General features: G+C 34.1%; 1 protein-coding gene across 2 annotated transcripts in view; it reads right to left on the bottom strand.

The window, feature by feature from the left end:
- Positions 1–27,680, bottom strand: part of Edil3 (EGF-like repeats and discoidin I-like domains 3) — a 408,082-nt gene that overhangs the window by 104,398 nt on the left and 276,004 nt on the right. For both annotated transcript variants that reach the window (XM_013015845.1, XM_013015846.1), the window contains 2 exons: positions 3,184–3,339; positions 1,366–1,510 (listed from right to left, as the gene is read on the bottom strand). In XM_013015845.1, coding sequence (XP_012871299.1) covers positions 1,366–1,510; positions 3,184–3,339 — 301 coding nt within the window. The remainder of the gene's footprint in view (positions 1–1,365; positions 1,511–3,183; positions 3,340–27,680) is intronic.

Here is a 27,680-nt window from a genome sequence, read left to right as displayed (position 1 = left end):
TTAATGGCAATACAACTGTTAGTTTGCTGCTTCATAAAAGACACACTATAGAAGATGAAAATGTAACTCTTTAAACAAATAAACAAATTCACTCATGTAGCCAAATAATTCTAATTTCTTTACATTTAATAGGCCCATTAAATATTAATTATTTGGTCTATTAAAATGGATCATTTATTTTCATAATAAAAATTGGTTTGAGTTCAGAGAATATAGCTATAATATCTGTATTTTGGATTTTAGGTTATTTTTTAGATAGGATCTTGTTCTCTCCCAAGAGTAGCCTGGGACCACAATCTTCCTATGTATGCCTCCCAAGTGACTAGACTTGTTCAGCTTAGTGGTTGAGATGTAGTTTTGCTGACTTTTTGTCCAGGCTGACTGCAAATCATCATTCTCTTGATGTCTGCCTCCCAAGTAGCTGAGGTTATAGCTATGAGATACCACGTTCAACCTAAATATAGATTATTTTTAATAAAAAATTTATTTTCTTTAAAAACTCACTTTCTAGATATCAAAAACTAAATACAAGAAGGGAAATAGATATAAATTATGCATTTTAGTCTGTTAATAAAATCTTCATTGATATTTTCCCTATGGGGAACTATAACTGTTTTATAAATCTAAAAGAAGCACACACACATGAAGATAACACTTAATTTTCTGTACTAGACTGTCTAAATTTATGAAATGTATGAGGTTAGGCACACTACATGATTAGCTTTGCTAGGATTTGGTCTCCTTTTAAAATTTTGTTTTAATGTTTTTGATTTATGTTTGGTGAAAGTTTTTCCATATTTTTGTGGTTATGCTAAAAGTGTATATACACCAACTTTTAGCCTTCTTCACAGTAGCTGAGTAAAATATGAACACTATATTTCTGTGGGAAATGTAAATTTCGATGCCAGAAAAATTTCAGCTACCACAAACATAATACAGTTAGATACCAGAGATTTTTCTAGTAAGTCCAGAATGTAGCTATAATAAAGTGGCATATATGCAGTATTGATGTTCTTGGAAGACAAGAATTATTTAACTCTGAGCTTTTGAAAAATTACCCTTGAGCTAGATAGTGACCCTTTATACAATAAGCAGGTTGCTAGCTAAGAATGATCTAAAAGTGAATTTATACTGCCAGTCTCTCTGTTGAGGTGTTTATTCCCTACGGAAAAATAATAAATTTACATGTTTTGTAAAATTCAGCACCAGGTTTGAAGATAAAGCTTAGCTTCTTTACCATGTAGCCTATACTTACAAAATTTATAAAGTCAGGAACATTCCAGTTTCATTGGAATTTCAGTGCAAAGCATAAGTCATAGTAATTACAAAATTCGTACAGTGCAGACAAATTAATATAAGACTCACCTGAGAGTTCACAGCCAAGAAGTTCCATTCGCAAAGTGCAGTGCCTTCGACAGACTTGAGGGTAGAGTCTCACGTACTGAGCTTTGATGGGGGGTGTGAAAGAGTTAGCATAGGGTGTGTTGTTATCAACATTTCCACGGAACACCTGGGTAAAGACATAGGCAGCATTTAAAGTTATTTGTTACAATAATTCCATTACTCATTTTTATACTTTAAACCCTATGCTTTCATAACAAAATTCTTAAAAGATTATAATTAATTTGAGGATCTGTATTTAGGAAGCACCATATCTTTGCACTGAATATAAATCACATAGATAAAGTAATTTAAACAGCAAACCACAGTGGCTTGTGGCAAGATCTAGATTCTTTTCTGATAATAGTTTCAATCTGAAGGCCAATCTTTTAGAGGCAATAAGTATTGATGAATTTTATTTATTCACCTTTTATAGGAAATGATGTATATGGTCATCTTAAATCCTTTGCATTTGGAAATTTTGACCCTTTGTGATAGAGCATTCTTATCACTCAGTCTTTTCTAATAGTTTGTTAGAATTATGAGGCTTCAGCCTGACAGATGAGGATTATACCTTCACCAATCAGGCCTAGACCACTGGATTAGAGGCATACAATTCCTGATATGCAATTTTCAGGACGAGAAAACTTTTAGCTTCTAAATTTAAAATTTTAAAATACATCATCTTTAATCCCAATGATCTCATTTTTTATTTCTCTTTTTATGTAACCTAGGTAAACAGAGCATCTTATTTAAATCCACTCAGGAAGATAATTTCCAAAATTATTTCTACAATTTCTTAGCTATTTTAATGGGCTATTTTGCTGTTCTGATATTTTCATCATTAAAATTTTGAGTGAAGCCTGGCACCGGTGGCTCATGCCTGTAATCCTAGCTACTCAGGAGGCTGAGATCTGAGGATTGTGGTTCAAAGCCAGCCTGGGCAGGAAAGTCTGTGAAACTCTTATCTCCAATAAACTACCAGAAAACCGGAAGTGCCTGTGTAGCTCAAGTGGTAGAGCTCTAGTGTTGAGCTGAAGAGCTGAGGGACAGCGCTCAGGCCCAGAGTTCAAGCCCCATGACCGAAAAAAAAATTGGAGGAATGATTAATAGCATACACATTTCTTCTGTTATGTTCTGCTAAAGAAAAAATATATTTTCAACATGGAGTATATAAGATGTATATTTGTTTCCATTTTTTACTTTTCTTGTTTTACAAAATGATAGTTGAGGTAAGCTTTAGAGTCTCATACTTGAAATCCAAGTGGCTCAGTAGACTGAAACTTGGAGGATTGAGGTTCAAAGCCAACCTAGGCAGCAGTCTGTGAGAATCTGTCTCCTAGTAAGCAGCAAAATGCCAGGCTGGAAGTACTGTTCAAGTGGTAGAATGCCAGACTTGAAAGCAAACTGAACAGGCAAGAAGCTCTGAATTCAAGCCCCATACCATCAATTTTTTTAAGGTTGACTATCAGTTGTTTCAATAAGGAGCGTGATCCTTTATAAAAACAATAAAAATGAAAGTATATAGCTGTCTGCAATTAAAATAAAGCCAAGTTTTCAAGTACAGTACTATCTTTGGGACAAAGTATTTGTTGGACTATCAATTAAAATCTGAAAAAAAACTTATGTGGCAGCTGCTGCAAATATATAACTTAGAGAAACACCTACTCACTTAAATTCACTACCCAATTAAGCCCCCAACTCTTGAGAAATGTATTTTCAACATAAGGCTTCTTCTGAAAGCTCAGTTGTCATGTAATAATTAATGATCATCAACAGAATGTTAAGCTAAGTTATATTTACCATGTCTTCACTGGTGCCTTTCACTTTGTACATTGCCCAAGTCTTCCCATCATTGCTGTAGGCAATTTTGTAGGATTTTATATACTCTGGGCTCCCAATTCTCTTAGCTCCTTGGGTAATCACACCAGTTACTCGCATTTTTCTTTGCAAGTTGATCTGAAAAGACAAAATATAGTTGATGTTAATCTCATTATTTTAAGATATCATTATGGATGATAATGATTTTGGTAATGAAACTTTTATTTATCATATAAAAAGGCATTATGTTGTTTTCACATAAATAAGTGAAATAGGCACATTTTTAAGTCCAACTCAAATATCTTTCTGTAGTCTAATACATTATTCTTTTACATAAAGCAATACTTATGAGTAGGCTTTGAAAAGTTCAGTGGGCACAGTGGGCATCAGTGGATCATATTAAAACTTCCTAGCGGGCTGGGTAGGTGGCTCAGTGGTAGAGTGCTTGCCTTGCATGCCTGAGACTCTGGGTTTGATTCCTCAGCACCACATATGCAAAAAGAAAAAAGCCAGAAGTAGCGCTGTGACTCAAGTGGTAGAGCGCTAGCCTTGAGCTGAAGAGCTGAGGGACAGTGCCCAGGCCCAGAGTTCAGGCCTTGGTGGTAAAGATCAGGATTGTGATATGAGGCTAGACCAGGAAGAAAACTTTTAAAAATCCCTCTGGACATATCTAGGCACATGGTAAGCAGCGATCATTCTAGCTATTTAGATGAAGAAGATTCTGGACCAGGCCAGTTTCTTCAACAGAAGAAACTCAATGTGGTAGCTCATATCTATCATTCCATGTATTGAAGGAAGCAGAAAATAATAGGAGGACTATGGTCCAGACATAATCTGCTGCCAATTCAGGAAATGAGGTTTTTTTAATCTAAAAATATAATTAACACCAAATAGGGCCAGAGGTGTGGTTCATATGTAAATGTGTAAGCAAACCTAAGACCCTGTGTTCAAAATTCAACATCACAAAAGAAAAAACTTGCTGTGTTCCTCTCAAAATATAAGCATAAGAGGTATCTTTTGATTGGTTGCAAGGGATGGTGTGTTTAAGTGACACCAATGTTAACTGTTCATATGTCTAAATTAATACACATTAAAATAAAGCACAATGTTTCACTAAAATCTTTATGTGTTGGAATAACACAAGATAACAACAACAGCAGCAGTAGCAGCAAAACTACACAGCAGTGTATTAGTTTCTGAAATTACACACTGTGATATATGCTACAAGTAATTTTTTTCACCAAATAATTGCCTTTCTCTTTATTTTATCATATGGAAACTTTGTAACAGGCATTTTTTTCTCCATTCCAAACCAGTTTTCAAGCAGTTTTATGTGTGAGAGAGAGTAGTAGACATCTAATAAAAATTTTAATATTCTTCTTATATTTAAATTGGGTTCTCCCTTGACACTTGACACCCAGTAATCAAAGTAAGTGTTGCAATGCAAAAATGCTCATGGAGGAAATGAAGTTTGTTTTGTTCACTTTGCAATGCTTTTATGGTGTCACAAATTTGTGAACTTACTTGAAAGTTACTATTCTTGACAACTTTTTATAAAGCACTCCTCTCTCTACAACACAAACCTAAAGGAATTAAATGTGGCATCATGGAATAATAAGTTACCAATCTAGAATTAGTATGCTAGAGAAAAACATCAAAACTCTCACACATTTTCCATTTAATCTACCAGTAGGCCTTTGACTGTCGAGATGTATATGAGGAAACCATCACTGCTTCTGAATTTCCCATAGTCTCATCTCTCTCTGAGCTTAAGAGGTCCCTCCCTTACTGCTGTTCATGAAGCTATTCTTAGGGTCACTCCTGTATAATAAACACTGGGATTTTTTTCACAATTAATATTTGTTTTTGACTCAAACCTTTTAAATATCAGGAGGTTTAAGTTTTGCTTGCTGGTCATGGAGCCTGGACTCTGGGCCTGGGCACTGTCCCTCAGCTCTTCAGCTCAAGGTGAACACTCTACCAGTTGAGCTACAGTTCCGGTTTTCTGAGTGCTTTTATTGGAGATAAGAGCCACTGCCGACTATAAACTGTGATCCTCAGATATCAGCCTCCTGAGTAGTTAGGATTATAGGCATGAGATACCGGCGCCCGGCTTAAGTTTTGCTATTTATTTATGTGCATTTCTGTATGTAAATTTTCTATATCTATATGTATATTTCTATATGTGTATGTTGAACAAATTTATGTTCTTCATTCCCATTGCTCCCTTCTCTCATTTCCAAATAGCCATGCAATGCTCTGCCTATCTATCTAGCTATATGCATATATACATATATGTGCATGTTTGTTTATGTATACATTTACCCCTCAAAATCCTCTCCCTTGGTAACCCTGGTAATTCCACTGATCTCCCCTGTGCAGCATTGAACATTCGTGCCCATAAGCATTTCTGGTACCATTCTCATTATCTTCCTAAGTCTGTACTCCATATACCAGCAAGAACAAGTGATATTTGGGGAAGCATGCCATTTGATGAATTAAATTACTGAGATGGGTGGTCTGCAGTCTCTTAACTACTCAGCCTACTTTTTGTTTGCTTGTTTGTTCTGGGTCAACAGCTCCAATTTTTCCCCCTATTTTTTTTAAATTGTGAAAATACCGTACCAGAGGGGTTACAATTACATTTCTTATCAAGCATTGTTGCCTCCTCCTTTTTTTCCCCTTCCCATCCCTTCCCATCTCACTCCCCACGCCTCCCTACCCCCCCACCTCCCCCACCAAAGTTGTAAAGTTCGTTTTTCGAAATAATGTCTTGTATATCTCATTGTTGCAATGGTCCACCTGTATTCATATTTAAACAATTTGTTTTTTCCCTTCCCCTCCACAAATTATATCAACATCAAATACAGTGAAAACAGGGGTTATACTGTGGGGGCGGGACACACAAAGCAACAAAACAATCACCTTAACAAATATGTTAGAAACAATAGCAAGCAAGAAAAACCACTTGTGTCCTTATCTTAGGGTTCATTTTGCCTAACATCAACTTATCTGAGTTTTTTTGCTTATCCAAGTCTTTCCACTTCCTAACAAATGGGGCAATGTCATTCTTTCTGATGGAGTCATAGAATTCCATTGTGTATATATACCACATTTTTTTTTGATCCATTCATTTACTGAATAGAGCTCCCCCAAGACCCAGCAATCCCACTTTTGGGCATTTATCCAAATGATCACAAACAAGACCATACTAAAGCTACCAGCAGAGCTATGTTTATTGCAGCATTATTTACCATAACTAAGATATGGAACCAATCCCCTATTTTTTTTTAGTTCAATGTCTCTTCTCCCCTTCCTGCCTCTCCCCCCAACCACGCAGGCTCCTTTCCATTGGTTCTCAAACAGTGTATCTCTGAGTGGAGCAGGTTGGTGCTTCAGTTAAAGTCTGGTTCCTTTCTCTTTGGCTTCCTTGTTTTTTTCTGGTCGTTTTCCTTCACTGAGTTCAAGAAGCTATCTCAGCTCTTAGAGACCTTAGTATGCTCAATATGCACACTAATCCTCTTAACAACAACCATCTTGCCCTTGCTTGTTCACAATTCCAACAGCATGCTGGGTAACACTGTAGACCCTTCCAGTTTCTCCATGGTAATATTTGTATGCATTTCTTTTTGAACAATCTCCATGCCCTTGATATCTACAATTTCATCCTTCTTATAGATTCTCATGTATGTGGCCAAAGAAGCAACTCCATGCTTCCTGAAGGGCCTAGAAAACATTTATCAGTACTTCACCTCTTTCTTATTGTGTTAGTCATTTTGACAAATTGCTGGAAGATGTCAGTTCCTGCCAAAAGCACAATTAGACTTTTAAATGGTGGATTTTAATTATTAATGGTGCGTTTTGGAATAAACAACCACTGGTAGTCACTGTGTTTCAGCATGTCAGGTAAATTAGCATATTGGATGGAAGAGCAATATTCTCTCATTATCTTGTGTGTGAATTGCTTTTTCTTTTACTCTGAGACTCTTCAGAACCTAAACCTTCCCAATACACAGCACAAACAGTGGGCACTTTGATTCATGTTTCTTCCCACTTTGGAAGCCAAATTTCCCATTTCATATTGCTGAATATTCCTTTTTCAATTATCTTTTATCTCATTTCAATTATCTTGTTTATGCCTCTTGTACACAGCCAAATTACCTTGGCGTGAGTTTTAGCTCATGAGCTGTACACTAATTTCCTAAAGCTTAAATTGTAAAATTGTAGAAGTATAGCAGAATTAAAAATATAAATATGAGTTCATGGTTGTCTCTAAATCACTGGAAATTTTGATTTAAAAAATGTAGTCTTGCTCTTATGTTTAAGATTATAAATATCTATTTCAGGATATAGAACTCCAGATAGTAAAGCATCATCATACTTGTTTTATTTCTATTTTAAGTAAGCATTTTAGTTATATATGCATGGTTTCATTAAACTAAAAAATATAAATAAAAATTATATATAGAACAGAGGTCCAATGATTATTAAGTTTTAATAACTTAATAATATGCTATTGATTTATCATATAGCTAGCATTATTAAAGGTGGATAAGAAGCAATTCAACATAAAAGTGTTTGGATTTCACCTTCATGCTAATGTTCAAACTTAATTCTAGAAATTGAAATAAAAATAAACAAAACCTTCTCCCACATACAAAAAAATTGTTAGCTTAAAAAATGCTGCTTGCAAATAATCTCCTTTCATCTCATTCCAACTTTATATTTTCGATCTTTTCTAAGATAACAGTGACTGAAGTTGAACCCTATAATAAATATCACACCATGTTAAATAGTGATTGGCAATCTCACCTGAAAATAACCTAATTATGCTATAAATTTGATAGTGTTTAGATATGAGATAATATGCTTTCATTTATGAGTCTTATTTCAAATTAATGAACACGGAACCAAGTACATATTGAAGTATTTTATGTAAAATATGTCTGAAAGCTATGGAGGGAAAGTCTTAGGGCAGAGAACAGTTTTCTAGATACGTCATTTCTTCTCATTTTACTTGTCTGAGCTATACTGAGTTGTAGCAAAGTCCCCATGAGATCAGTGATAAAATATGGACCAGGCTAAAATAGGAACTTGTAATCACTAGCAGCCTGCATGACTTGCCCTCTCTACTACACCATATATGCGAGTTTACAGGTTCTTAAATGGAAATGGTAATAGAGGTTCTGGCAAGAGCAGTGTCATGCAGGGAGAACAAAATGAACAAAATGTGGATGGAGTACAGATTATAATCTTTCCATATGGTGTCCTCCTGATGCAGTCCAATGCACTTCCAGTAAATAAGGCTGAAATATGATTTCAATCTCTCCTCCAGAAAGATCTCTAGCACAGATAACCGTAGCAAGCTATTTGAGGAATGCATATCAAAGAAAATAATTAAAAGACAGCAATAATGCTAGTAAATTCCCAGATCAGTTAAAATTGGCAGATTAAGAAATAATAATAGTAATGGCAACACAAATCCACTGAAAAATGAAGAACAGTTTTGAAAGAAGCATATGAATAATTTTATAAATAAGTCCTAATTGCAGAAATAGGGTATGAAACTGTAGAGTTGCTGAGATAAAGTTCTCAATGATTTTAACAGCAAGAGTGGAGCGACATAGAGGAAAATAGACCAATGAGCGTGCAGGCAGGCTCATGAAATCCTCTTCAAAAGGCAAGAGCATGAGATACAGAGATTGCTCACATTGGTAAAAATCAAAGGGAACCAAAAGATGGTGAAAAAATGATTAGATTTTGCTTTATATAAGTAAATTATGCCAGCAATTAACAACTAACCAAAAAATAAGTGAGTGTAGTATGAGAGTGGCAGGTAGGGAAAACTAGAAAATATGATAATCAATAAATACATTCAATATTTTAAGAGATTTCATTTATAGAATAAATGATATTCAGATCAGTGTGGAAAATACAGAGTATTTAGTAAATGTATTGCTGTTCATTTGGGACTTATATTAAAATTTTATTAATGTCAGCCACTATGTCTGAAGAGGAATTCTAGGTAAATTGAACACTCAGGTGAACAAATAAACTACAAGCTGGGTGTGAGTGGCTTACATTTATAATCCTAGCTCCATAAGGAAGCTGAAACTTTGAGGGTTGAGGTTTGACAGCAACCTGGGCAGAAAAGTCAACAAAATTCCAACTCTAGTTAATTATCAAAAGCTTAACTGGAGAGGTGGCTCAAGTTAACCTTGAATAAGCAAGCAAAGTCCTTGAGTTCATGAACAGTATTAACAATAGACAGTCTTAAAACAAAAAGGAAAGAAAGAGAAAGAGAGAGAAAGAAAAGAAAGAAGAGAGAAATAAAAGAAGGAAAGAATGAGAGAGAAATAAAGGAAGGAAGGAAGGAAGAAAATAAGGAAGAAAGAAAAGAAGAAAAAGAAAAAAGGAAAAGGAAAGAAAGAAAAGTAGAAAATAGAGGAGAGAATAGATTAAAAAGAATCTCAAACACAAAAATTGGCTTCTTACTTATTAACAGATTTTCAAACAAAGTTATGGTGTTAAAATAAAAATTTCTTAAGAGAAAATAAAGTCAGAATAAAAATAGTAGATTAGGATTAATCATTTATAAATTTTATTATAACTAAAGATTGATTAATAAAGAAATTAAAATACCTTACATATTGTAGGAAAACAAATAATCTAATTTAAAATGAGTAGAAGATTTGGTTAGTTGATGTTAAATTAAATACAAATGGCTTTTTAACTGTCATTCATAGCACAAATTAAAATGAGTATTGCCACGGCACCATAATTAACTCATCAGGAATAAATATCACAGTTTTGTGACTACATTTTAGCAAAAATATAGGGAAATAGGTTTATTTGCACATTTCTTGTGAAAATATAATTGGTTATCCTTATGAATGAAGTTTTTGTTAATAAAGAGTTTACATTCTCTTCAATGCAGATATCCTATTCTGAAAAGTAGTTTGAAGTACGGTGGCATATGCTAACTGATGCTAGTCCAGACACTATTTCCAATGCTACCTGTAATTGAACAGTAGAACAAAATTTCAAATCTTGTAAAATGTCTAAAAAGGAAGTACAGGTTATTTCAGTATGGAAAAATTCCAGAAAGTGAGATAATACTTTGTAAAACTAAACAATGGGAGGAGAAGAAAAAGATCTGACGAGAAAGGAGAGACAGACAGAAAGACAGAGAGACAGAGACAGTAAGAGATAGAAAGAGAAAACAGGGATTATTATATTAATATGAAAAGAATGCTAACACTTCAGAACAGGACAGTGTATTTCTAACAAACTGAACCAAGCTTTCTATTCTCCCAAGAACATCATAAGAAAAGTTCATAGGAAGGTGACAGTCTCAGAGAAAATATTTGCGATTTTGATAATTTACTTAGGAAGCCATTTTAAAAAATATGTTTAGTCTTAGAACTTCTTTCCTTTTTAGAATTACCAAAAGTTCCAAAGTAACTGTAGCAAGTGCAAAGGCCTGAGCATACTGAAAAAAAATAAAATAAAATGGAGGATATTTTAATTTTTTTAAATTTCTTTCAAGTAAGATATAAAAGGAGGTAGGCTCCCATACATACTGTGGCATTCAATCAATGCACTATAATATTTTGACTGGACTATAAGAAAAAATTGTAAAGTTATATAGCTATAAGAAAAATGGTTATCTTAATAACCTATGAAGAAAACTGTGAATGTTATTTTTATATCACAGTCACACTAAAAGTTCTAGTTTGCTTCTTAAAATTTAACAAATGTAGTTTCTTTTTTTCATCTATTTTTGTTGTCAAGGTGATGTACAGAGGGGTTACAGTTACAAAGGTAAGGTAATAAGTACTTTTCCTATCAAACTTGTTATCCCTTCCCTCATTTTTCTCCTACTTTTTCTCCCCCAAACCCCACCCCAAGTTGTACAGATCATTTCCAACATATTGTCTTGTGACTATCTGTTGCATTCGTTCCCCTACTTGTCTTTTACCTCACCAATTCACTGTTCCCTTTCTCTTCCCTAGTTCAAATAAATGTATATACAATAGCAGGGCACCAAAATCAAATACAGTGACAACAGGGGATATACCATAGGGGGAAGAACATACAAAATAAACAAAAAATTGCATAGTACTTTTAAAACAAACAACAAAACAGAAAATTTTAATTGATACACATAATCCAAAATTCACCATCAAACATTTTTATATTCATTATTTTAAAATCAACTATATATTTTAAACATTGAATGATTATTTACCCATTTCTTGGTCTAAAATAATCCACTGGTCATTTGGAGTATTGTATGAACTACACAGATTTTTCTAAGTGATGATCCATTTTATTTATGCACTATAGAAAATTCACATTAATTTTTATCACTAACAATTTCACCCCAAAACAAAACTTTATACATAAGAAGCTAATAAACTCAGACTGGTGTCTGTAATTTTTCAAAACTTGTAGTTTTTATTTGAAATGTCTAATTTTATCACCATAATAAAGACTATCTGCTGCTTTCTGTGACATGGCAAGGTTACTCTTCATTTTCAAGGAAAGCTCTGAGTTCACATGGACAGTCACACAACCTTACAAATCCTTTTCTTATTCAAGGATATCCTACTTCAGTCCTCAGCAGACATGCTTTATTTGTAATCCCATCTCATTACAGAGACTATGACAAACCTAACCAGGTCTGGCATTCAATAAAGTCAGTATCATTATTGCTTTATCATGGATATTCTTAAATGAACTAAACACTCTTTTTAACTCCTACATATACATGTTAGAGATGACCAAATGACAACTGTACAGTTTTGCACCATTGTCTTTTCGAATATTTTCCTAATCATATTTGTGGCATTAGTATAAATGTTAAAAGAGTGAAATTGTCTAGAAATATTATGAAAATAGTGTTAACTTGTGAACCTCCTGAATGAGTCTTTGATGCTCTCTAACTCTATAAAGAATAAGTAGACCACTAGAGGTAAACTCTACTACAAAGCCATAGTAATCAAAACAGCTTGGTACTGGCACAAGAACAGACATCAGGACCAATGGAACAGAATTGAAATCCCAGAAATGAACCCACAGACCTATAGCCATCTAATCTTCGATAAGGGAGCTAAAACAATAGAATGGAAGAAAGACAGCCTCTTCAGTAAATGGTGCTGGCAAAATTGGTTAATCACTTGTAGAAAACTAAAGCTAGATCCTTATATATCACCCTGCACCAGAATCAACTTCAAATGGATCAAAGACCTTGGAGTCAAAGCAGACACTCTGAAGACAATACTCGATGGAATAGGAAAAACCCTAGATTTCCTTGGGACAGGCTGAAATTTTTTTAAATCAAAGAAAGGTTGAACAAATGGGATTGCATGAAACTGCAGAGCTTCTGCGTGGCAAAGGACATAGCTAGCAAGACCAATAGAAAGCCCACGGATTGGGAGATCTTCATTAGCCATTCAGGGGTTTTTATTTGCAAATCTTAATCTCATTTTCTCTCTCTCTTTGTTTCTCTGTCTCTTCCTTGTTAATAAAGTTAAGGAAATTTATATCTTGATATTCCTCCTAAAATATATGTGATTCATACTCAAGAAGAATTTCATATACATATGTATATATTTTTCGCATATATTTATTATACATTGTACAAAAAAGGGTAATGTTAAGTAGATATCCTCAGAGAATATAAAACTAAATACGGTAGCTGGAGTATAGCTTTCTTATCATGTGGGAGGTCTTGCAGTTAATTCTCCACCAACACCCACACAATCATGCCTGCACACACGCGTGCACAACACACACACACACACACACACTTTCCCCTCTCTCTCTAAATTAGATAATTAAAATATATAATGTATTTGTGGGTATAAGTAATTATGTGTGTGTATTTCTCACAGCATAAATCCATTGGATTGGACAGATTGAACTGAATTTGCTAAAAACAAGATTGTATGATTAAGTGTGAAATGAAAACAATTTCTTGAATGTTAATATAGATATTAAGATATTCAAAACATGTGCTTTCCAATAGCTCTTTGTCTAAATTAATGTAGGAAAGGTTTTCCTGGCAACTCTGCTAGATACGAATATGAGAAGGAAAGTGGAGAACAAGTAACAATGTAATATTCAATGAGACAATATCTTGCTTGGACTGATAATAATATGATTTGAAACAAAGAGGTGTCTGTGCAAGTCAGTTCTGGCATATGATGGTCTTAGGGCAGGGTGAGCTTTTACTTCCTCCCCTTAACTCCTGTATTCTCAAGGAGAATTTCAGTATGATTCTCTGATCCAAGTACAGTTACTATGAAAACACTTTCTCTGACGGTTCCCTGGTATAAGATTCCAAACACAAGTATTTCAAACACAATTAGACTTGAACATAAATGAAATTATTCACAATCAAAAGTTAGGCAAAAACTGAAACAAAAGTTTGTACAAAATAAACAACTGTGTGTCTCTACCCAAGCTAAAAACTAACCTTAAAAATAACCAATCATTTTTTTCTATTTTAAACTCATTGCTGGAGTGAGAAAAATATATATATTTAATACATTCAATTCTATTTATGACTGGTATTTGTTATGAACTAGAGAAAATGTAATTTAAATATAAACTACAAACAAAAATAGGTTGGAAGAAATGTATCTTCCTTCCTTAAAAAGTATTATAATATTAGGAAGAAAAAAGGGGAAAAAGAGAAAGAAATTATTTTTGAAGAAACACTAGGTATGCCCTAGCCAGATTTTAAGAAAATCAAGTTATATCATACATTTAGTGATCATTTAATTCATAGTTATTGAGGTTCACACACAAACATTAGCTTGTTAATGGTTATTTTAAAATTGCAGATTTAGGGCTGGGAATGTGGCTTAGTGATAAAGTGTTTGCTTAGCATGCATGAAACCCTCGATTTAAATCCTCAATACCACACAAACAGAAAAGGCCAGAAGTGGTGCTGTGGCTCAAGTGGTAGAGGACTAGCCTTGAGCATAGAGAGGCTCAGGGACAGAGCCCAAGCCCTGAGTTCAAGCCCCAGGACTGGCAAAAAACATGCAGATTTAGAATGATTCATTGTATTCTATATAACTATTCACTGCTCATATAATAATACCCTATCAATGTACATATAAATTAATTTTCATGTTGTACAATTTCAGGGAATTTGTTTAAATAAACTACTGAATGCTGGGAAGCAGATTTTTTCAAGTATTAATATTTTCTAATAAGTGAAGACTATATATCACACCGTATATAACAAATAATTAGATGAAAGGTAAACTGATAGAAGAACCTGCAAATCAGAATGACACTGCTATGTATTCTATGAGTATATGATATTCATTAGCATATAAATGATTAAAATAAAATGGAAGCACATTGCCCAAGAACAAGAAAATGCCAAGCTACAGAACAAAATTTGTTTTTAGAAAAGTATTTCACTTTTTATTTATATTTTATATTTTATTTTTATATTTATATTATATATATATTTATATATATCTTTGTATTTAATGAAAAATATTTTTGTATGATAGTTATAAAACTACCTAATTGGAGCCAAAAAGAATATCAAAAGTCTATTAATGTCATTATTCATAATAATTACAAGTATTGGCCTTGACATATATTTGTCATTTCCCCTGACTCTTAAAACAACATAGCTAAAACTTTTCAAATAGTATGCCAGGTGAATATTTTGTTCTCATATTTGGATTTGGACAATAGTTTTTGAGATAGAGATCTTAAGACCTTTGCCATTACCTGAATGATAAGAGCCTTTAACATAAAGTTTGAATCCTTGTAAAATGTCAGAAGCGATAGAAACATTGTTTGTCCTCATAAGATAATTCTTGGTAGCTCCTTGGATAGATTTAGGATGGATTGTAGTTGCCAGGGGACCTAACCATGGCATCAGAGGACTGAAACCTTCACCTCCAAGGACAGGAGTGGTGTTAAGATTAAGTTGGGTGCCATTGGCCAATGAAGTAATCAATTGTGCTTATATAGTTAAGCTTGCCTAAAGCCCCAGAAAAACAACTTTCAGGTTGCTAAATAATAAATAGGTTCCTGGGGAATTGTACACAGAAATAGCAGGAACTTCCATCCTCCTCCCCTCTGACTCTTTTTCATCTGTATCCTTACTAATACCTTGTTTTAAAATTTATGTAAAGGTGATGAATGTGAGGATTACAGCTGCATAAGTAACGTAATGAATACATTTATTTTTTAACATTGTTAACCCTCTCTTATTTTCTTCTGCTTACGCCTCCCCTCTACCTTTCCCCACAGGTTGTAAAGTTCATTTTGAACATAGTGTCTAGTGAGTATCATTGATGTATTAGTTCATCCTTTGTCCTGATGTTTCTGAGTTCTAATAATCTAGGAAATAGTGTCTCCTAAATTTTGTGAATAGTTTAATAAATAATTCAAGCCCAAAGAGCAGATATCACCTGTGGATCTGACAAATTATTGTTTGTATATGCCATCTGAAGAGAGAGTTAATATTTGTTTTTGACTCAGCCTTAGACCTGTGAAATCTTTATCAACTGAGATTGCTGCCAAAATTCAGCTAAATTATTATTATTTTTTAAATTTCCTCAATGTCCAGTGAAACCAACTGATGTTGGTGACCAGAGATGGGGAGGTTTGTGTTAAGTATGAAAGTAGGTATAGCAAATGCTTTTTTTTTTCTCTTCCAAATAAATTTTTCCAACTGGTCACTCTGAAAACAGTCCTCTTAGGAGAACTTTGCTTGATCGCTGGCAATATGACACCAACCTCAGGCAAAAGAGCAGTTAAAACTTTTTTACCTCTCATAGGAGAAATACCTGATTTTCTCATACAGTTGTAAATATTATCACCCCTGATTTATATAGTAAATATACTTTTATGTGTTGAACAAAAAAGCAAACACAGAAACATTATCACAAATGTTTACAGCTAAACAGTGAAGTTAAAAGTTAAAGTAGAGTTGGGACCAGAAGGCACAAGTGGCTCATGTATGTAACTGTAGCTATTTAGAAGACAGAGATGGAGGCTTAAAGACAGCCCAGGAAGATAAACCCAAGAGACTCTTATCTCCAATTAACTAGCAAATGGATGGAGGTGGAGGCATGGCTCAAGTGGTAATACACCAGCCATGATAGAAAACCGCCTAAGGAGAGGACAGAGCTTTAGTGCAAGCAACACACACACACACACACACACACACACACACACACACACACACACACCTTCTTTGTTTATTCACATTTTAAGCTATCCCATCCAATGCTATATTAATACCATCTGTGGAGGCAAGGATGATGGAAAGAAGTGAGCTTTAGGAGGATGGCTTTATAGATAAATTAAGATAAAATGAGTGATCCACATAGCAAGTACTTCACTGATTGATATAAGCAATCCCTGTGGCCATAGGAGAATATCATAGGTAACCTCCACATCATCAACATGATTGGCACTCTTCATTTACAGTGTTATATACCCATGCTCTGCTCTTTATGGCCTCACATACTTGATAATCCTCTGCTCCTGCTAGTTGAATTGCATGCTAGACAACAATCAGTTTGATTTCCATGTTCCAACCTGTTTGATATTTTATTTATCCACATGTTAATTTTCTGTGGTTTCAGATATCCATTGTCAACAACTTCAGTCTGAAAAGATAAATGTAAAATCCCAGAAATAAATAATTCATACATTTTAAATAACTTTAATTCTAGTAATAGTTAAACTTGTTCTATCTCATTGTTATTTGTTAGCATTGTTAACCTCTCACTCAACCTAATTTGTGAATTAAACTCAATCTCATGTATTTTGAATGAAAACTGTATACGAATAGGTAGATATAGAAAGATATATGTATCAGTACTATAGATGGCTTCAGGCATTCCAGGGCTCTTAGAACATATTCTCCATGGTTAGGAGAGCTACTGTAATTGATTAAGGGTATTAGAAAAATGAGGTTATTTTCCCTTATGAATTATTTTTTATTCCTATTTATTTAGATTTGTTACTATAAAGCTGATGTACAGAGAGGTTACAGTTACACTAGTCAAATAATGAGTAAAATTATTTTTATTTTAATTATTTTTTATTTTTAATTATTTTATTTTAATTATTTTTACCTTCACTCTCTTCCAGTTTTTCCCTCCTTCCCTATCCATATGTTGCATAGCTCATTTTCCACAGTGTCTACTGTGTACCACCACAGCATTTGTTCATGCTTTCTCTGCCCCCCTTACCCTCCCAAAAGACATAAACATAAAGAAAAATAAAAAGGTCAACATGGAAAAAGACCTCTTGTTTACATTTCCTGGAATTCCTTTCTATAAATATTATTTTGTATGATCAGATGCAAGTAGGCATTGGATCTTTATAATATTCTCCTAAGAATATCCTCCTTTGGTCTCACTGTGTGTGAATGCCTAGAGTCCTGTATAATTTATCATGTCCCAATGTATTTTATTTTATACCATCCAGTGTGTTCACTTATAGATTTATAAACACATTCTATCTACTGCAATTGAGGGAAAACATGATCTGGGTCTGGCTTACTTCAATTAATAGAATTCTTTATCCAGGTCTCTCCATCACCTTATTAATTATACAATTAATTATACAATTAAGTTACTGTGGCCTTGTTTGTGTTCTATTATATTAATGCCCAGGAGTTACTGGAATTACTGGAAAAAGCTTTTTGAAAGAAATTCTAAAAGGAAAAATATTAAACAAATCTATAATATTGAGGAAAAGTATTAATATTCAGAATTTCATACTTGAATAACTTCACAAATATATGTAACAAAATAAAAACTGAAGTACTTATAATACATTTATTGCTATGACTCTTCCAAGTAATGTGACAATAAATTTAAATGATGTTTTCTTTCAAGTTTCTCTCAACTAATCAAACACTAGTTCTGAAGGTCTAGATAAGAGTCTCCACCAATATCTTAAGCATTTGTCAGCCTTTAATATATGTTCAGTTAACTATTTGCTATTTTGACAAATGGTAAAAGAATATACATGCATAAAACATGACAAACAAAATGTCATATGACTCCTTGCAACTAGTAGAACTTTGAATTAAAGTGAGAATCTCCTTGACTTAGTAGTATGCAGAACTCTTGATTAGAATTTAAAGTTTTCTCTGATTTTCCACATGTTTCTGAACACCTTACACTATACTCTACTTATCTTCTGTGTCCTGTTTCTTGCTTTTGTTAAATTACTTCACAAGCTCCATCATTTGCAGATTCATGTTCAGGAAGAGTGAACTGTGTCTAATTTGTTTCAAAGCTTTCAGCTTGCATGTTAATTTTAAGGGAATTGATGGTATAGGTAGTTTACAGTGTTGTATATTCTGAGGTAGAGAATTAGTCTATAGGCTCTACATTTTAGTTGATTCTTGTCTCTTTGTAGTTATTTCATTAAAAAGTGTCAAAATTAATGGAATTATTGTTGATGGGAAATCTGTCAACATTGAATAACAAAACGATGGACAAAAGGAAGAAGAAAAACAGAGAAAAATAGTAGCATTTTTTCTTTTTTTAAAAAATTAATAAGTTTTTTATTGTGAAAATACCATACAGAGGGGTAACAATTGCATGAGCAAGGTAATTATAACATTTCTCATCAAGCATTGTTGCCTCCTCCTTTGATTCCCCTTACCATCCCTGCGCTCCCATATCCCCCCTTCCTCCCCCTCCAACCAAAGTTGTAAAGTTCGTTTTTCAACATAAGGTCTTGTACATCTCATTGTTGCAATGGGTCTTTGTTTACATGCCATGAAGAACAGCTAAGAAGTTGGGGAAGAAGTAAAGATAAGAAGCAAAAATGTTTGTTAAGAAATGTGCTCATTATCTTGCCCATGTAATTGTAACCCCTCTGTACAGTATTTTCACAAAAAAAGAAGCAAAAACATCAAGAGATAAGATGGAATGTTAGCCACAACAATTACAATGATTAAAATTATTTAGGTACTTAATAAAAACACAGTCTAGCAAAATATATCCTGTATACACAAGCATAGAGGTATTAGACACACTATGAAAGAGTAAGGATGAAGAAGATTGTGTATAAGAAGACTTTTTCAGTAGTCTTTGGTGCAGTAAGTCCTGAATGAATGTGAAGTGGCCAATGAGAAAACATCATCACAACCTGCTCTGCAACAGAAAGAAGTTATACGTAGTACTGTTAAAAATTGTGGGGATTTTATCAATTACAAATATCACAAGAACTATAGCCTTCTAAACCCCTAAGATTTGGTCCAGCAATGCATGAGAGAAATCTCATTTTAGTTCATATAAATCTTTGCCTCAATGCTGGCTAACATGCTTCTCAGACTTCAAATTAGTGTGCAATAATGACAATGCTTTGTGCATCAGAAAGCAATAATCCAGTTGGGCACTAGTGGCTCATATTTGTAATCGCAGCTGCTCAAGAGAGAAGGAACCAAAGGACCAAAGTTTGAGGCCAGCCTAGATATAAATGTTTGTGAGAGCCCCATCTCAATAGCTGAGTGTGGAGGTATGGGTATCATCTGTCACCCATTTATGTGAGGTGGAGTTTGGGAGTACTGTAGTTCAAAAGACTAGACTACATAACATTGTTTTTATATCCTCTCAAAGGAATATGCTAAGTATAATGTTGCATACCTCTCTTTTCAGCTATGGTGGGAGGTTTAAATAGGAGAATCAATGTCAGGTTAGACTGGACAAAATTTAAGACAGTATTTCAAAAATAACCAGAATGAAAAGGTTTGGAAGAATGGTTAAAGTAATAGAGTATCTTCTTAGCAAGCACACAATACAACTATCAAACTACAGTACTGGGGCACCTGAAATAGATTATCTAATTACTTTATTTATGGTTAAAAAACAGAGTTCTCTGATGTTCATAGGCCTATCTAAAACAGTGAAGAGTTATCAGGAAAGAAAAGATATGTTGCTCCTGGCTTTCTGTTTTATCTTAATTCAATATATGCAAGATACACATAAAAACAATGTCAACAGAACAGTCTCCAAGTATTGCTCAGAGAATACAAAATATCTTGCATGTATGAAAATATTATCGGAAGTGGCAGCAAGTGTCCTGAAAATTTAAATGCTGACTCGGGATCAATTAAACTCCAAGAGAGAAACAGATACCACATAATAAAAAGTTGAAAAGTACTTCTGGGAAACAAAACTGTGATGTTCTTCATTTTTAAGCACTAAAGAATGTTTGTTCTTTCTTGCTATTGTTTCTAACATATTTATAAGATGCTTTTTTTGTTACTTTGTATGTCCCTCTCTTACTGTATAACCCCTGTTTTGACTGTATTTGATGTTGGTATAATTTGGGGAAGTGAAGAGAAAAACAAATTGCTTAAATAGGTATACAAGTGGACCCATTGCAACAATGAGATTGACAAGACCTTATGTTGAAAAACGAACTTTACAACTTTGGTGGGGGGGGGAGGAGATGAGAGGGCAGGGATAGGAATGGGAAACAAAGGAGGAGGCAACAATGCTTGATAAGAAATGTACTCATTACCTTGCTCATGTAACTGTAAACACTCTGTATGGTATTTTCACAATAAAATCTACGCTGTAGCTCAAAAAGTAGCAAGTTTTCTACAATATTATTTTCCAGCAGTATGCAAAGTGGTGAATTAACCACAGAGAGAGAAAAAAAAACAGTGCTATATAAAGAGGATGGAATGTCTGTTGAATACATATTCAGTAGCAATTACTATGTAAAAACTTTGCATTTTATGTTTTTCATGTGATTCTGGATTAATTTTAAATTAAATAACTACATATACAAATTTCAGAAGTTTAATGTATTTTGGAAATTAAATTGCATTATGCCTCTGTATATATCAGTATAGGTACTTGATTTCTTTTCTTGGCAAATTGAATTTGTGGTTATTGATTTCTGTGCAACAGATCAATCAGTGCTTGGCTACTTCTCTTCATAGTGAGTATATACATAACAGTAATTTTAGAAAGGATATTGATAACCTAGACAGATTATCTAGTTTAAGGCATGTGGAGAATTAGTTTTAAATATGATGCTTAAAATCAGACTACCCACTGACAATGTTCCATATTTCCTTAAGATGACACCTGACAAGACTTGGTGCATGTATGAGTCTGTTTTCATCTTCCATGTTCACAAAGAAACACAGAACAGGGTTGAATTTCAAAATTTGAAGTTAGAATTTCAACATCTTTGAAATTTGAATTTCAAAATTTGAAATTTTCATTGTACTTTATGAAACTACATTTAAATATTGAATTACTTCAAACTAGAACTTGAAAATAAAATTACCTAAATTATTTTTAACATTTTGATTAAAAATGTCAAGAAATACATTCTGGAATAATTATTTATTAGAAACAAATGCCTGCCGGGTGCCAGTGGCTCATGCCTGTAATCCTAGCTACTCCTCAGGAGGCTGAGATCTGAGGATGGCTGTTCTTAGACAGACTAAGGTTGTGAGATTCTTATCTCTAATTAACCACCAGAAAACCGGAAGTGGCACTCTTGGCTCAAGTGCTAGAGCACTCGCCTTGAGCTGAAGAGCTGAGGGACAGCGCCCAGGTCCAGAGTTCAAGCTCCACAACTGACACACATAAAAGAACAAAAAAAAAAGAAAGAAAGAAAGAAAGAAAGAAAGAAAGAAAGAAAGAAAGAAAGAAAGAAAGAAAGAAAGAAAAAAAATTAGAAAGAAACAAATGCTTGGAACAAATGCAGGAATTTGCAAACTTTGAGACCTCTTACTGGTAGGACTTCCAGGTAATGGTGGTACTGTGTGAACAGTGGAAAGACAAACAGGAACACACGTACACAAAAAGGCTGGAATCAGGGGTCTTATTCTGTCTTTGGGGTGTATAGGGAGGTGTTACTTTTCTTGGAGCTGATCAGAAATAGATGACCACTAAGACTCAAATTTGGCTATTCCAGCAAGGGTTAGAAAAATAGGAAATGTACTCATTACTTTGCTCATGTAGCTGTAACCCCTCTGTGCAATATTTTTTACAATTAAAAAAATAACGTACAAAAAAGAAACATTAAAAAGAAAACTGTAGTCTGGCTTTTCCTGGCAAAACAGATCATTCTAGGGGCAAAGTGGTCATCTTCTCAAAATTTGGCTGTGCTACTCTACTAAAGAATAGGACCCTGGCAATGATTTTTGTAATTTTTAGCTGGAATTTCTCAATCTATGTGCAATCAAGGTGAGATCCAGTTAACACACAGGGGCTTCTGAGAGTTTAAAGTGATTGTCCCTTCCATACCTTGAAACTTACCAATCAATCATTGCTGTCATGATTATTCTTTTCAAGTGAAGAGGAAAACTAGCTTTTTCAGTTTAAAATATAGAAGAAAAATGAGTAGCAAAAATAACAAAATGATTCTTTATTTCAGACACCTTTCTCTGAATAAATTTCATTTTTAAAGTACTTTTATACACCTCTTATGCTATTTCACATACTTCATATTAACCTTAAGAGATAAATTTGGTAATTCTGGTGCCCAGTATGGACCAATAATCTACAAAAACAAGGAAGGAAGGAAAGAAGGATGGATAGAAGGAAGGAAGAAAGGAAGGTAGGAACTCAGCCACAGAAAATATTCTACTTCTTACCCAGAAATGAACCCACAGACCCATAGCCACCTAATCTTTGACAAGGGAGCTAAAGAAATAGAATGGAAGAAAAACAGCCTTTTCAGTAAATGATGCTGGCAAAATCAGTTAAACACTTGTAGAAAACTAAAGCTAGATCCTTATATATCACCCTGCACCAGAATCAACTACAAATGGATCAAAGACCTCAATATAAAAGCAGACTCCATGAAAACATTACAGAAAGGAAAAGGAGAAACTCTAGGCCTCCTTGGAATAGGCCAAAATTTCCTTAATAGACACCCAGAAGCAAAACAAATCAAAGAAAGGTTGAACAAATGGGATTGCATGAAACTGAAGAGATTCTGCAAGACAAAGGACATAGCTAGCAAGATCAATAGAAAGCCCAGGGACTTGGAGAAAATCTTCACTAGCCATACAATGATTTCATATCTAAAATATACTTAGGACTCAAAAACTAAATCCCCCAACAACAAGTCCTTAAAGAAACAACTGCCCAATTAATAAATTGGCTAAAGATTTAAAGAGAGACATCTTTGAAGAAGTAATAATAGCCAATAGACACATGAAGAAATGCTCAACCAATCTAGCCATAAAAGAAATGCAAATCAAGACAACATTGAGATTCCACCTCATCCCACTTAGAATGGCTATAGTCAAGAAATCTAGTAACAACTGTTGCTGGAGGGCATGTGGCCAAAAGAGAACTCTACTGCATTATTGGTGGCATAAACTTGTTCAACTACTCTGGAAAGCAGTATGGAGGTTCCTCAAAAGACTCCACATAGAACTCCCTTATGAACCAGCAATCCTACTTTTAGGCATTTACCCAAACGATCACAAACATGGTCATACCAAAGCTACCAACACAACTATGTTTATTGCAGAATTATTTACCATAGCAAAGATATGGAAACAACCCAGATGCCCCTCAGTAGATGAATGGATCAAGAAAATGTTGCAATTATATATGTATACATATATATATATATATATATATATATAATGAAATTCTATGCTTCCATCAGAAAGAATGTCATTGCCTCATTTGTTAGGAAATGGAAAGACTTGGAATACATTATATAAAGTGAAGTAAGCCAGGCCCAAAAAAGCATGGTTCCTGTGGTTCCCCTTGTTTGCAATGTCTAGTACATGTCTAGGAGAAGTAGAGAAGGTCAAAGGCTATGTACATATGACCACAGGAGATAATGTTAAGCAAAATGTACCCCAAGACAGGGACACAAGTGTTTTATTTTTTCTTTCTTGGTAGTGTTTTTCATGTACTTACAATGTACCATGTGATTCTTTTGTTTCTTTTGTATGTTCTTCCCTCATGGTATAACTAACCCCTGTTTTTACTGCATTTGATGCTGGTGTTCTGTATTTATTTATTTATTTTTAATTGTGAAAATGCCCTACAGAGAGTTACAATTACGTGGACAAGATAAAGAGTACATTTCTTATCAAGCATTGTTGCCTCCTCTTTGTTTGCCCTTCCCATCCCTTCTGCATCTTGTATATCCAATTTTGTAATTTGGAGAGGGTAAGGGATATTGCGGAACACTTATATGAGGATGCAGGCTGACCCATTGTGACGATGAGATGTACAGGACACTATGTTGAAAATGACCTTTACAATATGGGGTGGGTGGGGGTGGGAGGAGTTGGGGAGGTGTGGAGGAAAGTGATGGTAGGGGGGAAACAAATGAGGAGGTAGCAATGATTGCTACAAAATGTGCTCATTTCCCCTCTTTACATGTAACCCCTTTGTACAATATTTTTACAATAAATACATAAATAAAAGAAAAGAAAATGTTCTACTTCTTACAAAGCAGCTCTCATATACAAAATCAATTCACTATTCCATAATAGCAACAACAGTAACAAAACATAATAAAAACACAGTCTGACCACTGCCTAGCTATTCTGTATAATAAAATTCAAAATACTTGAAATATCTAAAGAACAACATGAGATGCATTTTCTAGTTTTAAAACAATTGGACTGAATAGATGTTGAAACAAAAAGTCTTTTAAGGTTCACAAGTCATTAGAGTATGACTTGGATTTAGGATTAAATTGTTTAATGATCAAAGCTACATCATACTCACCACTGATTAGATTTCTTTGAATAAAATTATATATCCCTGTTTTCACTGTATTTGATGTTGGTATAATTTGGGAAGGGGAAGTGAAAAACAAATTGTTTAAATAGGGATACAGGTGGACCCATTGCAACAATGAGATGTATAAGATGCTATGTTGAAAAATGAACTTTACAATTTAGCGGGGGGGTGGGGGGGTGGGGGGTGGGGGGGAGTGCAGTTATGGAGATGGGAGAGAAGGGATGGTAGGGGATCAAAAGAGGAGGCAAAAATGCTTGATAACAAATGTACTTATTACCTTGCTAATGTGATTGTAACCCCTCTGTACAGTATTTTCACAATAAAAACATTTAAAAAATTATTCTTGTAGTTCTAACTTTCCAGTTAACTTTAATACAATGTAATAGTCCACTGTATATATTTTGTATATTTAGACTCAAGTGAAATAGATTCAAAATGCTACACTTCTTGTGGTTTAAAAATGATGTAAAATTTCTGCTAGGAAAATACTGAAATCCTATTATAAAGACATTCAAAATTAAAACAAGCAAAATTTTTTAAAATTGCATGTAAATTGAGCTGTGAACTTTTCATCATTTTTGGTCACTTTTCTCTTCACAAGCCTTTAGTGGTTTCTCTCTCCTGCCAAATTTGTGATAGTATATATTTGTATTTATTGAAGTGTAGTCAACTGATGTGGATAAGAATACAAAGTGAACCAAAAAAAATATGTTCCTTTCCTCATGCAACTTATCAAATGAAATAAGACTAAGAAGCTATAAGAGTGTAAGTTATTATACTCATATGTAGGCCAAGGTGAGGGATGGGTTAAGGAAAACTTCCCTGAGGGCTAGTATGTGGACTAGCAGTAAGCAAATGGGAACTGCTTAATGACCATATTGAATAGATGAATCCACTAACTTAACTAGAGTTGAAAACTACTCTGGAGATATTTGTCTAAGCCTGGGGAAACAGAGAAGGAATGCCCTTCAAGAATTCCCCTGTGGCTAGAACTTACAGAGTAAATTCTTCACAGTTCCCAGAGCATAACTCTTCCTGAGCTAAAGCAAACAGCAGTTTTCCACACAAGATGATTTGAAGTGTTTTATGTATTATTCAAATAGTCACCACATGAGCATCAAAACTGTTTGCCCAAATAACTCTGCAAAAAATTGTTACTCAAGAAATGGTGCTTCATCTAATGCAGAATGAAAACTAAGGAAAGCATTCATAAAATATTACAAAATAGACTTTTCTTTCATAGTTTATGCATATCTTTCCAAATCTAAGTTAATTCTCCCAAAAGAGGCAAAGCAGAGATCTACTCACAATGATAGAAAATGTGTTTTTAAATTTGTTTTCTCTGTAGGATTATCACAAATGTTTAAGAGCTTCTTAAAAAGCTGCCACTATGCACCAATACTGAGTTCCTGCTAGGAAAACTAAGGTAGAAAAAAAATTCACATCTGCTTCTTAATTAAGTACTTTATTAACAACACTAATCATAGTAATAAAAGAGACCTGAGTTTAAAATAGTGTTTAAATTCAAGGAATGAAAGCATAGAACATGCTTTATGAACTCAGAAGCAAAAATGTTTCAAAGCTATTGAAGCATTAAGCATATAATCTAAGTAAGAAATTTGAGAGCCCATTTGTGGAAAAAATGTAGACATTCCTTTTTCAAGAAGCAAAATCGTAACAAAATAAAGCAATCTACACTAACTACACCAATTTTAGGCTGAAACAGCTATGACTTTAATTAAATATATCAATTCTGGGGAAAGCAGCAGCAACAACAACATTAAAAACAAATATATGGAGAAAATGTAACCAACATATGATATAAAAATGAAATGTTGGGAAAGGCATTAATGGAAAACACTTATTTATAAACTCAAAGTCCAATTCTTTTCCTCCTGCGAAGCCTATACAATGGGGCTCCTGACTAAGCTACTGACAAAAATGTTTTAGTGAAAATTCAAAGAAGAGAAAATGAATCATGATTTTGAGGATACACATCTTTTTTAAAAATCTCAAATAACCCCTTCTACTTTAAATGGACATCATCCAGATTCCCTTTAGTATGACCATGGGACCCAGAAATGGCCAGTGTCATATAAACAGATCTAAATCCAACTCCACTCTATTAAAGCAGGACACTTGCCTTTTCTTCTTCAGACTTGATACAATTTATTGGATTTTCATCCAGCAAACAAAAAAAGCAAATGAAATAAACATCAGTGACATGTCATTCTTCTACACTGTAGTTCTGAGAGTGTTAACAGCCCATTGAAAACACCTTTAATAAACAAAACCTCTAATTTTAATCATGTACTATTGCATTTTCAACTTGTGAAAACTTATTTCCTTTCCAGTTTTTATTGTACTGTTACTCTTCTCCCTCTCACAACCCCCCCACCCCCCATTCTGAATCCTGAACTCTGGGCCTTGGAACTGTCCCTGAGCTCCTTTTGCTCAAGGCTAGCACTCTACCAATTGAGTCACAGCCCCACTTCTGGCTTTTTCTGTGATTTAATTGGAGATAAGAGTCTCTCAGAATTTCCTGCCCAGGCAGGAAAGAAGCATGGTCCTCAGATCTTAGCACTCTGAGTAGCTAGGATTAGCTGGGAATGAGCCATGGGGTCCAGCCTGTTAGTCTTATGTATACTAAGTTCTTCAATATAATAAGAGCTGTCTCTGATATTCCTCAATCTTTCTCTGTTTCCCTTGTGA

Source organism: Dipodomys ordii, unplaced genomic scaffold, assembly GCF_000151885.1.
Source record: "Dipodomys ordii isolate 6190 unplaced genomic scaffold, Dord_2.0 Scaffold28, whole genome shotgun sequence".
NCBI lineage: Eukaryota > Metazoa > Chordata > Mammalia > Rodentia > Heteromyidae > Dipodomys > Dipodomys ordii.
Note: the sequence above shows the minus strand (reverse complement) of the source record. Positions and strands in the feature narration are given on the sequence as shown.